The 14,197-nt window shown below is 29.6% G+C and overlaps 1 protein-coding gene across 1 annotated transcript in view; it reads right to left on the bottom strand.

Annotated features, from left to right (window-relative positions):
• Positions 1 to 13,367, bottom strand: part of LOC131847899 (neuropeptide CCHamide-1) — a 28,568-nt gene extending 15,201 nt beyond the window's left edge. Inside the window, exons 1-2 of the mRNA XM_059197595.1 lie at positions 13,237 to 13,367; positions 6,027 to 6,104 (exon numbers count right to left, since the gene is read on the bottom strand). Coding sequence (XP_059053578.1) covers positions 6,027 to 6,104; positions 13,237 to 13,342 — 184 coding nt within the window. The 5' untranslated portion in view covers positions 13,343 to 13,367. The remainder of the gene's footprint in view (positions 1 to 6,026; positions 6,105 to 13,236) is intronic.
• Positions 13,368 to 14,197: the final 830 nt, after the last annotated feature.

Here is a 14,197-nt window from a genome sequence, read left to right as displayed (position 1 = left end):
AGTATGAACCGAGCTTGACTCATTACCTTGCCGTAACACAGTTTTTAATAAAAACTAGCACGGGGGGTAGTTTTCTTTCTTTGGTACTGGTACTGCTGTATGCTTAGTTTATTATGTACCCATTATAATTCTGCAAAATAAGGATTGTGTCCAATTTAACATACAAATTATTATCTAACTACTTAGAATTGATAATTGTTTCATCAGCATGCATTTAATAAGGACTTAAATTTATTTTGTTACCGCACTATGTCGTTTTTATTTGTTTGATGTTTAATATTATTCGAATTGTTTAACTATAAAGTAAACGTGTACAAAACGCTGCTGTATTTATTAAGCAATTTTATTTTTGCAAGAATATTGTCAAGGCTGTACTAAATATTAGTTCAATAAACATTATTATTATAATGTGTGAGTCAGCAAATATTCAGTGCAGAAACCTGACCACCTCTACCGAAAGCGCACTGAGCTTTTTTATTAGTGATAAAATTCCGCCCATTGTTGGATCTACACGCATATATGGGTGAAATACAAAATAATACGTGATATTGAGTAATGAAATTAACTTCGGCGAAATAACATCTAATTCTATAAAATAAGTCTAGTTGTCACCCGCGATATCATCTGCTTTTTGTGAGATGAAAGATAGAATATGTTCTCATGAAGGTCCATTCAGCCGTTCACCCTTAAAAAGGCAACAAACAGATACACACACTTTAGAATGTATAATTTTTGTGTGAAGCATATATATAAAAAACACCCAGATCGATACAAACAATGAAATTCATTAATACAAATGTTTGCACCGTACGAGGAATCACATTTGAAAACATTTAACAACCCTCAAATTATAGTTTTTAGTATGTATGTAATACTTGTAGCAGATTACAATTACTATTCAAAAGTGTCTTAAAAATTAAGTTTATTTGAATAAATGATTTTAAATCTTTCTATTCTATTCTATAATACGTGATTCACCCGGAAAGTTTATGTATATAATACATGTCCACCCGTGGACATGAATATATAGATAGATAAAATTTAAACGCAATTTTTTTTCAGTGTCGGCTAGGTTTGAACTTACGGCCTTTGTCTTATAAGTTGGAATGGTAAAGCGCTAAATCATAGGGCTTTATATAATAAATAAAGATTTGTAAAACTAATGACACCATTATTTATAAGGGTTGTGTAATTGAATATGCGTGTAGGTATATTAATTGCAGATATGAACATTAATGGACTCGCATAGACATAGATTAATATGTTTTTGTCATAAAAAACCAATGACTGGGCAGTATGAGCTATGCTCTTCGCCTGTCCGAAATGAATGAATTAACAAAAATAATCTATTAGTCATAATTTACAGAGGCTTACCTCTATATGTTTAATTTGGAGGTCTTTAATAATTTAAATTTGGAATTATATGAATCATTCTATTTAAATTACTGGAAAAATATGATAATAATAAAATGTGATAGGGTTACCGTGTTTCCACAATAATATGTCACAAAATAACATGTATGTGACATATTTTGACATTAGTACTTTGTTGTTTCAAGTTTTTACATGTTTCTTAACATGAATAAAATTTTGCGTGACTACTCTATGTATACGGTTTAAACATATATTAAGTATTGTTCAATATTACACTGTGCTTCCGTCAAAACCTGTATTTCATTTTTGATCATTGTTCATTTAAAATTTAACATACATGGGTTATGATAAATGTTTTAAAATAAATTCTGAATCATTATAATTAAATTATGTATTATTGTCAGATGTACGTTAAATGTTTATAAAAGATAATATTCACAAATTTCTAAACACGGCGCAGATTACATATTAAGTTATTCATTTTAAATGTTCCCATAAATATACGGACAGTTGTCATAACTAAAAGGAATGGAAACTGTTGAAACTAACGAAAAATCTGATTTCATTCATAATACATACAATAGTATTCATATTTATTCCCCAACCGTGTAATGATTGAGCTCGGTTGGTGGTCTTTATTTACTTTCATACCAATATATAAACCGAGTAAATCTCCCGTTTTTAATACGTAAATGTATTTTCATGAATAGATAAAAAACCCTTTCGGAATATATTGTAAATTTCTAACACTAGCTTAAAAATAGGGGTAAAAAAGCACGGAAGGTGAAAGAGAAGGAAAATATGAATAATAAAATCCTATATTTACTTGTTATTCTTATATTAGACCTCGGTGGTCTTGCGGTTTAGCAGACGGTGCGATAGTTGCGGGTTTGATTCCACGCACGACAGAAATGTTTGCATTCACGGCGATTGTTTGTGTCGATCTGGGTGTTTTCTATGTATAATATTTATATATTTACAAAAAAAACTTAAGTATTTATATCAGTTGTCTAGTACCCATAACATAAGCTCTGCTTACCGTGGGACTAGATGGCGCTGAGTTAATTGTTCAGGGTTATTTATTCTTAATGATTATTACATTAAATGAGATAAATTATCGGAAATTCCGAAAATAATAAATAAAAATAGTCATATTTCATTTACAAAATTCAGGCATGCGGGCATGGAAAATAAAAAACCTATTTGTTATGATAAATGCATTGTAAACTGGATGCAAATCGAAATAATTCTTTCACATATCGGTACCATGGGAAATCTTTATGCGTTTATTGGAACATAACAATTCTGTTGTTTTAAATGAATGACTGACCTTTATAGATATTCCCGGTTATAATCGAATAAAAATATTCTCTCAATATTGAAAGTAAATATTTCTTTATGGCCTGTGTTAAGTTTATGTATGTTATAATATGAATCTTATGTTATGAATAAGATTTTAAGATTCCAAATGTATGTATGTTATGTAAATAAGGCTAGAAATTACAATATAACAGTTTCTTTATGGTGTAGGGGGCAAAAGAGCTTGCAGCACACCTTTTGGCAATACAGGAATTGCAGGTAAATTGCCAGCGTTTTAAAATTTCCTTTCTTGTAGGTTTCACGGGTGCCAGGTGTGGTTTTTTAATGGGTAAGAATACCACAGGAATTGCCCCATTTTAAAATTTCCTCTTGTTGGTTTCACGGTTGCCAGGTGTTTTTTCAATGGGTACTGGGAGAAAGTCTTTTGAAGAATTTCATACGAAATAATAGGTCTCAAGACGTTGTGAGTGTTGATTCCATAATATGGTTGTGTGTGATAAAAAGATTTTGGTAATATAATATGTATTAGTGTAGGATCGCCATTCACCCGGTTAATCAGGATGGTATTTTATTTGCTGGTAAGTTGCCCAATCATGGATTAATGAAGAATAGAATAGAATAGAAATCATTTATTCAAATAAACTTACATTGAAGCACTTTTTAATAGTCATGTGTGACATTTTTTTTATTAGTGTAATCTACCGCTCATTCGGAATGCTGTCTCATCACAAGAAGAACAAGCAAGAAACTTGTGTGTTGCTCTTTTAAATAATTTATTCTTACTTACAATTTAAGTTTAAGTGTGTGAATACAAATGGTCGATCGTGGTAATTGATAATTGTATGCAAAATTCTATTTTGATTAATCTATTAGTAAAAAGTTATTCAAAACACTGTTGTTCTAAGTCATCTTATTAATTTTATGTGCATTGAAATATCCATACGATTTTTAAAACCGTGTTTTTAGAATAAACAGATAATATGAAAGTGCAAGTGGAATACGACTTTTTAATCGCAATATCAAAACAGCTAATGGCTTATATGATGGTAAGAGGTAACCGTCATCTTTACATGAACATCACTATAGACATCACGTTATCATGTGATAACTGCGATACTGCTCATGCATGCATTTCATAGCACTAATATGTCATGCCTCTTATCCTGTAATTTATTATGAAGTTTGAATTATGCATTGTAAATTATGTGATACAAAGCTTGTAAATGTTATCCTATCTAATTTAAAATATACCTAACTAATATTTTAGTACTCATAACTATTACCTGTCTAATCTGATATTATTTATAATGAGAAAATCTTTTAAAGCACCTTGTACATTTTCAGTTAGAAGGATGATGTACTTTGTCAAAATGTACAAGCAAACGTAAGAGGCATTATATATTTGCTAAAAAAAAAAAACATAGAACCTCAAATGTTGAATTCCTTTTTTATTAACGACATAGCTGCATGGGCATAGTTCCATTGCCTTTCTTAGGATTTAATAGAACAAAAAATAACTGCTTAGCTTGCTAGATGTTCTATTGTTTTGTCTCTCTATTAACAGATTAAAAGCGCTTTATTTTTTTATTTGCGTAATTTCATATACAGTTATATATTTTGGCAGTTTTGTAACTTTGGCTAATAAGATACTACTGTTTATAGTTATATTAAATAATATCTACATTTTTATATGTGAAACTTATTAAGATATCTCTGATAGTAATGTATAAAATAACAAATACATGTAGGTACATGTATACTCTATATGAAGACACAGATACGTAACATATGTTTAAAACTTAGTAAAAATACTCTGCATGTGTTTTACCTGTTCAATGGTTTGATGGTAACACTGCGAAATGCTCAAGGCTTAGATAATAATATGTCATGACTCCATGTTGGGTGCTTAGTTGTTCAGGACTGAAATATGATTCTGTAAATGCTTATGGTGGTTTAGACAGGAAAAATGTATTGCTGTACATTTACTATCGCTTTAATAAAGAATACTGAGAATAACTGTTTATATAAAGCATTATATTGCTCATTATATTTTCTTTAACTATTTTTATTTTTTCTTGTACTGCAGTATTTAAGTTAAGTGAAAACTGACTTTATTTGTTATATATTAGATTTATAGACAATATATCGTACAAAAGATGGACTTAATGCTATAGCATTCTCATCTTTGGGAAGTGCAGAGATACTCAATTGCGGCTTAGCTATAATTAAGAGTATAATTTACATTTTATTTTAATCGTAATATTAAGCAGAATTGTAAACTATTGGTTAGATCGTGATCAGATATATGTGACCACATTAAAAGCAGTTTCCAAATTAAAAAGAATCGGTTCAATTAGAAAATAATTCTGAGCTATCGTACATAAAAAAATGACAAATTGAGAAGTATCTCTTTTTTAGATAGTTGAAAATAAAAAATAATCATGATATTGAAAATATGGATATGCTTGATATGGTACGATAAACATGTGGATGTTATTATTGAAGAAAATATAGAAGAAAAGAGCGAAAGAGAAAGATCAAAATAGATACAGATAGATACATCAAGCATTATGCAATATAGTTTTGAGTCATATCGTACCAATTATAGTTTAAAAATTGGCAAAAGTTTAATGCTCCAGAGCGCTGTTTAAATTATGAATTGTATAATGAACCAAACATTCTAACATAAAGTTAGACAGTTCTCTAGTTAAATTGTATAAATTTAGACATTTGTAAGTATTAGTCTAATTATAATAGAATAATTTTCTATGTAGGTAGTTACTTACATAAAATTATTCAATTCGAATAGGTATATGAGAATTTTAATTGTAGCTAAAATTTTTCCCTGAAAAAGCTTATAAATATTTCCATTTATAATTAATTTCTTATTAACAATTATAATTAATTGTTAATAAGAAATTAGCCTTGACAGTGCACTCCTCCAACATATTGTGTTAAAACATTAGTTGCTGCCATTCTAAGAAATGTATGCTGTGACAAGGCTACTCGATTCCGTGGAAACCGATGCAATTATGTGCCAGTATGCAAACGCATGCATAGCAACAATAATTAACAATGTTATTTCCGTGACCACTCGATGTTCCATAAAAAAAGTTTTATTATACCTACAATTTCGAATTTCGAATAAGCGCGGTGAACTAAAAACGTGCAGAGTAGAGAACGAACTGAGAGGCGACTGGTAGGTAATTCAAAGTGCCTGTAATAAAAAAATGTGCTTTTAGCTTTCATAAATCATAGACTATCGCTACTTTTGCGTGGTTCCGCTTATTTACAGCCAGAAGCGCATGCTCATGAACTCATCACCGACATACCTCCACGTTGACTACGCCAGCCGTTGACTTTCGCAACGATATCAGAGGACTTGGAGCCTCTACTGTTAATTCTCTGCTCTGTGGATGAAATATACAGTATATTAGTATTGTCTATTGCGAAAACGCATCGGAAACTGCCAACTGGCCGCTCCCAGCTTAACTGACATGTACGAACGTTGCCGCACGCGGTTAAATGGCTTTTAAATCGCATTACTGGAATAGACAATTGTTTTTCTATTAAAGACTTTTGTTTGAACAATATTAAATTCTTTATTGGTTTCTCGATAGTGTAATTTTGTCTTTATAGTCTTAACGCTCGACTTCGATCTTCGAGAGGCTCATGAGTCAATCGATTTGCAGGTCTCCTTGCGATTTTAGTTTTAATATCAATTTTAAATTAATCAATTTTACAATGTTCTATTTCAATAGAAATTCTTAGAGTTGAAACATAAAAGGAGAGTAAACTTACGTTTACCTATTTAAAAGATCCATGTAAAGAAATAATATCATGAACAAGTATCGAGATATTTTAAGTGAATATGAATAAAGTAAATATTAGTTTTAAATTTTTTAAAGAAAAATGTGTGTATATAGAAAATTATTCGATGTAAGTAAAAGTAAGAAATAATAAATAAAAAAAAAAGAATTGAAGCAGAAAAGTGTAATATCGAAAAGGTCTCTGTCCGCTCTTTTCGCGCAGCATATGCCATGACGAAGTGACACGACGCTGGTATTCTGCGTATACCTTCATACTGTATAAACATCAACATATTTTAAATAACGTTTCTTAAAGATAATGCCTAATTTATGTATAAAATGTACAGTCTATTTTAATATTTCCATTAGTCTATAATGTATCGTGTGTGGAGCGTCGACCTACCTCAATACAACACGTCATATGTTTTATATGTACTTTAAAACACGTAATTAAGTTCGCCGTTGACTTTTCCATCATTACGTGGGTACAAAATTAGTTTAGAGGTGAGAAAAAATGTATTTCTGTTAGGTACTAGATGACCCGGAGAACTTATAAGATATAAAATGATAAATATACATATATACAGCTAGTATATATGTATATTTATCATTTTATCCCGGCAAACGTTGTTTTGCCATATAAATTAATAACGCTATAAAAAAATAGGGGTTGATGATAGAAGGATGAAAATTTAGGATTGTATGTTGTATCATAAAAAAATAGAAACTAAAAATTTTGTCTAAGAAATAAATACCCCTAACATTTAGGGGGATGAAAAATAGATGTCGGCCGATTCTCAGACTCAATACGCTCACAAAATTTCATGAGAATCGGTCAAGCCGTTTCGGAGGAGTATGGGAACGAAAACTGTGACACGAGAATTTTATATATAAGATATATATATTTATATAAACATAGTAAATCCTAAAATGAGTCCTCCAGTCTAATCAATTTTTTGCTTGTGCACTATATACGAAATATATTTTAGAACAATTCAAGTGTTTGTTTGTCATAATTCATACAATCACATTTTATTTACATTAACTAGTTGACCCCCGCAACTTTGTCTGCATCCCACTAGCTTAATATTTATCATTATATATACATAACATCTTTTTAAATTATATGTATGAACTATATTACTGTAAAGTCTCATCAAAATCCGTTCAGTAGTTTTTGCCTGAAAGAGTAACAAACATCCATCTATACTCACAAACTTTCGCGTTTATAATATTAATAATAAGATTTCTAAATGTACTACTATACGTATAGCTACGTGGGTTTAGAATTAACTAAACTTACGTAGGTAGTTTAGAAATATGGAAAAGAGTATAGGCGACACATATCTACTTTAAATAGGATCATTTGGAAACAAAGATTGTATGTTTCAACATAGAATCTTTGTTTCCAAACGCCCACCGAACTTTAGTTCAGCTCAGCTTGTGCCAATCCTAAGATCCTATTTAAAGAAGTATTTGGCCGCAAACGGACCACATTAAACGAAAGGCTGATATAACTCCTCAGGGCTACGTGCTAAATTCTAGACTGAAATAGAAGTGAAAATAGTTGTAAAATAATTTTCAGTTGTAGTTGCAGCTGTAATTTGCGTGACTGTGCTACATAGAAAACAGGGTTAATTGTGATATGTTGTACACATTTGTACAACATATTACGACCAGTACCCTATAGATAGCAAGCCAAAACTCTCTTATAATATGGGATATGGTAGATCATAATCTTTTTCTTAAAATTGTCCCACTATGTGTGGTCGGACTCGCCAAATTTTGCGGTGCCAGGACAGTCTGTCTTGGGTTGTACGGCAATTTTTTTTAAGTTTACTTGCTGGTCCACCGTTGGTGGCCGGAGGAAGTCCTCTAATTTTTTTACGTTCGGGAAGATCATAATAATATTTATGGACAATTCACACCACATTCGATGGTCGTGGGGTATTGCCTAAGTACTACATGTATTTTAAAAAAATGCATTAAAGTATTTAAATCAGTTGTCTAGTACCTATAACAGAAGCTACGCTTAGCTTGGGACTAGGTGGCGCTGTGTCAATTGTCCAATTACCTATTAGTTATTCGTATAAACATCCGAACCAATATTCTAAAAAGGCGTCTACGTAAGTATCTCTGTCTCACATTCCATCAGTCGCCAATTAGTTTGATTTATTAGCTGTGTTTCAGTTGAAGGGTCGATATAAAGCAGTAGGATTACAGAATAATACAACATTATCATAATCCACTGAAATGGCAACGCATGAGTGGTATCACGGACATCATATGATCACGTGATGTCCATGGTACTCATAGACATGGCGACAGTTACCATTTACAGTATACGTGGCATCATATTAAAATTTTCCGGAATGGCAACTCATGGTGTCAGCTTATAACTCTGTGTGTGTGTGTGAATGAAATTGGATGACTTCGGTAGTCTAGCGGTTTAGCATACCGCTTTACGTCGCGGGTTCAATTCCTCGCACGGCAAAAACATTTGTATTTATGAGTATGATTATTTGTATCGGTCTGGGTGTTTTCTATGTACAACATGTATGTATTTATAAATAAGTAATCTATGTATTTGTATCAGTTATCTAGTGCCCATAACACAAGCTATAGCTAGCTTAACTTGGGTCTAGATGGCGCTGTGTGAATTGTCCTGATATTATTAACACTTTCTTCCAGTTACATAAGAATAGAAAAGAAGATTACCTAATACATATTTCCTGCTTTAATCCAATATTACGAAGCTCGAGTAGGTATTGAACAGTTTTTACAACTATTTGCTTATTCGATATATTTTATATTGACCATTAAAAGATGGATTAATATCTTCGGCAAACATTTGGCAGATTTACGACCATACTTATTAATAGACTATACTGCAAACTAGTTTATTTATGATTAAAGTTAGTCATCATTTAATAAACTTCATTACTGTATGAATAATGTTTGTTAACCACCATAGTAGGTATATAAATTTTTTTTTTGAGGTTTTGGGCTATTGGCATCGCTAAGACCTGTAGCATTGCGATATACATAGATCTATTGTGCTCGCCCTTTTCAAAGTTCGCTACCAGAACAGTCAGGGACAAAAATTGAAAGATATGCTTAGGAGCGATGGTTTTTATCTGCTCAGGACAGAGTGTATGTTTTCCAAAGTAGATATTTAGTTTATGCATGAGTGGCCTACAACCGTATACGATGTGGAGTGGCTGTCGAGATCGAAGTATAAAAAATGAACAAAAAAAAAATATAATATATACCCTAACTTTAATGGTATGTTAAATACATTTATATAAGAAACTAATATAAGGAAATAAGTGATTGCCATTTTTTTGGGCAAATCATGATATATGCGACTACTATTGTCCTATTAAATATTTTTAATAACAAATTGTTATTTTTTTACTTGAAAAGGCATGTTATATTTGCCTCCTGATGGAAGGTTGAAACCGCCAATATACATGAACAATCTCTAGGATCTCATAAACTATAAAGTAACTTCATATATAGTGATAAATTCACTATCAGACTTCATCCTTCACACTAGAACATGGCTAACAAAGTAAGCAGGTGCTTTCATTATGAATTTAAAAACAATCAAACTTAAATATTAGGGAAAATTAAACCGATAAAATTATAAATAATAATTTTTTTAATCTTCAATTTCAAGCAATTAATTATGAAGCTATTTTAAATACAAATATAAAATAAATCCTATTCTTCATAATCAAGTATACGTACGAGAACTTCTGTTATTTTATTATATAAACATACTAGTTTTATAAAACAATAACTAAAATTATCAAACTTAAACAAAGGAAACTATTGTTTGAAATCAATTATCCAAAAAGTGTCCAAGTGAATAAACATCTGGAAAGTTCGACAAGTTCCGAATTAGTTTAAATCAAATCATCTTACCACGCGCTTTGAATTTATTATCGTTATATTTATTCAAAATAATATAATTTTCCATTTAATATTTATTCTGTAATAAAATGACAGTGCAAGTAAAAAGTATCGGATATGTTTTTAATTTATATGATATTGCAATAAATGTCGGCCATTTTGAAAACTTTTTTCTTAAAGTACGAAGCAAAGACACAAAGTGCAAACAGAATGCGTCGCTGTAATAAAAATTAAAAAATAAAGTAACATTTTAATTTTGTTTATATACCAGATTATTTTTGGGTTATTTGATTACACAATTACACATCTTTAGAAACACAAAGCGACATTTGAATGTGAAATAAATGCTTTATTTTCCTCGTATATAATTTCTTTTATTACGATAAAACAAGGTACTCATTTATTTTCATTTTCATATACACGCCTAAACTCGGCGAAATTAAATAAAATACTATTCGTCATGTTTTTCCCGTGTTGTAATTGTGTGTGTTTGGCTTAAGATTTTTTTTACCAATTTCAAGAAAGGTGAAAGCTTTTTCGATAGTATTTTTGCGTGTAAGTTACGCTGTATATACTTTGCTTATTATAATTTGATTTCGATGATTTTTATCAATATCATTTATTCTGCATTGGTTATATAACTGTTACAATAGATACTGCATGGCACATAATTAACCTTTACGTTTTTAATATTACGTATGTCACAGATTAAAAATAACGTTTTAATTGGGTTTACTAGACATTACATGGCACAATCCATTACCAAACGCAAAACCATTTTTTTCTATATTAAGTCATAAACTGTTAATAAATATATTTGCAAGGTTCAAATAATTATGAATTTGTATAATGTAATTCCGAGGTTCAAGATATGGCAAAGTGACGAAGAAAAAGAAGGAAAGTCGATATACCACCTTGTGGTATATATGGTTACGACGACAGAGAGAAACAACAATATGCAAGTCAAATTATAATTGAAAATGGACTTATCCCGAATATATTTATTCAACTTGTAAGTATCTATTATATTTAAAAAAAAAACACTTGAATTTATGTGTTTAATGAGCATGCCATGTGCTAAGGAAAACAGCGTGTGGGAGCTTGTGAGCGCATACACCCGTTTCATAAATTATACATTTATACTTAATCTTTGAAGGTTATTTAATTATCACACCTACTCTTTAAATGTCCAGTATAGACGGAAGGAGAATAGACGGTAAGTTTGTTAAGTATCTCTTTTATAAACTTACATAATTCATTTTTATTTTATCACATAGTATGTAGTATGATTAGTTATTTAATAAATTTAAAATAATTTAATTTGCAGTCTGAGAATAAAAAGCAAATTATAGCCTGCCATTAATAATTAGACTCCATATTGTATAAGAAAAAGTTCGAAATTCAAATATCTGTAATGCTGGTACAAAAAATACCTCCGGACACAGAAGAAGAAAAAAAAAAAGTCACTTAAGAATATTTTTTTACTATTGAACTATTAGTGAGGCAAAGGTAAACCATATGGTTTCCCAGTGCACTCAAAATTGTTAGAAATTATGTAGGTGATGTATGCAATTGCTGGATATTCAGAAGCGATTCTTAATAAAGAGATTAAAAAGGTCGAGTGAACTTTATAAGATTATATTAGATAGGTATATCATCAACGGTTGGCTATATAGACTTGACTATTTGATTTGTCTTGCTCTCGTGTATAAAAATAGCAAATCATATCGAAAAATTCTGATAAAGTACCTGAACTTCTTCATTGTAATATTTAAATATATATATATCTCTTAATATAGTTACATTATAAATGCAAAATATAAATAATGCATTGAAATGCATACAAACAATCAGAGAAATATGGCGAAATTACAAGAACCCATTTTTATAATTATTATAATGTAAATAATATAGGATTTCGAATCACATACCGTAAAATTAAAGATTTGTACTTATTATAATACATTTTCCTCGTGTGCGTTGGTGGTGTATTATTACAAAAGGTAGGACTTATAATAATGAAGTCATATAGTCTAACATAAACAGAAACTGTTTTAGAATTGTAATCTTGTTTCCTTTGGATATAATGTGTCACTTATTAAGAATATGTGTAAAGAGTGTTGTTTTCAGAAAGTTAATGACAACATTATAATAATACAATGTAGTAATAATTGCAATTATATAGTTCTAACCATAATACTAAATACTGTAATCGATGTATTTATAAGAGTATGGTTATTTTATAAATTGCCAAATACTTCCTGCTATCTGGTAGTTAATTATTTTTTTTAAATAGAGCGATACCAAAATTGTTAATATGCAACAACCTGTATTATTTCCAAAAAAGAGCTTGTATAGTTTTATATAAAAACCATGTTGTTTAAGGAAGGTGAGCTTGCACATGAGGACTAATCCTTAAAAATGAATCTATCCAAACAATTGCCAGCAAATATGCCGTGCTAAGAAAATACATACATAGTTTCACACAAAAATAAGATCTATGCGAGTATTATATACAACTTATTTTTGATTAAATTATAAATGTAAATATGTATAATATTTATTTGAATTTCGAATTTATGAAAAAAACAATCATGAACTTTTTTTTCAGATATTCGAAATTCAAATAAATTTTCAGATTCAAATATTGTGAACTCTACTATACACTATGTAAAGTGTTTATTTATAATTTTTATAATAAAAAGTTCTTAACAGTGAAATTAGGAGAATATTTTTATATTGAGATTATTATATTTTTTATATGAGAAAATAATACTGATTAAAGTTTAGTATAATTCACTTATATTCATTTTACCTGTAGCACTTTCAGCTAGGCATATGACGAGCAGTAACGTGAATATTTTTGTAGCGGTCGCTCTGGAGAAACCGGATCTTCTTCTGTTTGACTTGATGTTCTCCATTTTTGAATTGGTGAAGAAACTTACTGTTAATCTGTAAGAGAATACAACTATGAGATTGTATTACAAATGTTACGGGTAATGTATATAATAATATAAATATATGAACAACACTTTGTGAGATCAATGTGGCAATCAATCTTCTACAGATATAGACAATAAATTTCTTTGAAATTTTGCGATGGGAGAATTAGTACTGAATGATAATGATAGGTCGTGGAAGTTTCATTATCACTTATTTTTACAGCTTCTTTTAAATTCAGTTTTTTTAATTACCTAGTACATGCCAGATTTTTTTCTAATAAATAAAATTAAAAAAAAATTGTCAATTACCGTGTAATTGTCAATTTTTTGTTTAAGGATGAATAAAGATTTTTTTTCCTTTAAGAAGTATTCATAAAAGCATCATATATTTTCTGTAGTTTATAAATTATTAGATCATCATTGTTTAATATTGTTTTCAATATTTTTTTATTCACTATTACGTGATGAAAATTGTGAACTTATATTTAAATAATAGTTCATGTATATTTTAAATAATATTTGAATTATGATTGATAATATTTAAATAATGAATGCTATTTCATTTATTTATTGCTAACAATATTACAATGGAATATCAATTTACATTGCTAATGTTAAAATAGCAAGTCCATTGAATATTTTACATGCTAAATTGAATTTTATTATTTTATGTTTTAGGTAGCTATTGTTTCTAGACTAGCTCACACCAACGACTATATTCTTGTGGAATTACAATATTATTATGTTCTATTTTTGAATTAGCTATACGTTTTGATTCGGGCACTATCATTAATTTTATAAGAATTTAATGAATTTATATCTATTACTAACTTT

The sequence above is a fragment of the Achroia grisella genome, unplaced genomic scaffold, assembly GCF_030625045.1.
Source record: "Achroia grisella isolate CSIRO2021 unplaced genomic scaffold, CSIRO_AGI_Agris_v1 utg544, whole genome shotgun sequence".
Taxonomy (NCBI): domain Eukaryota; kingdom Metazoa; phylum Arthropoda; class Insecta; order Lepidoptera; family Pyralidae; genus Achroia; species Achroia grisella.
The sequence above is the reverse complement of the archived record's forward strand: the minus strand, read 5'-3'. Positions and strand labels throughout refer to the sequence as shown.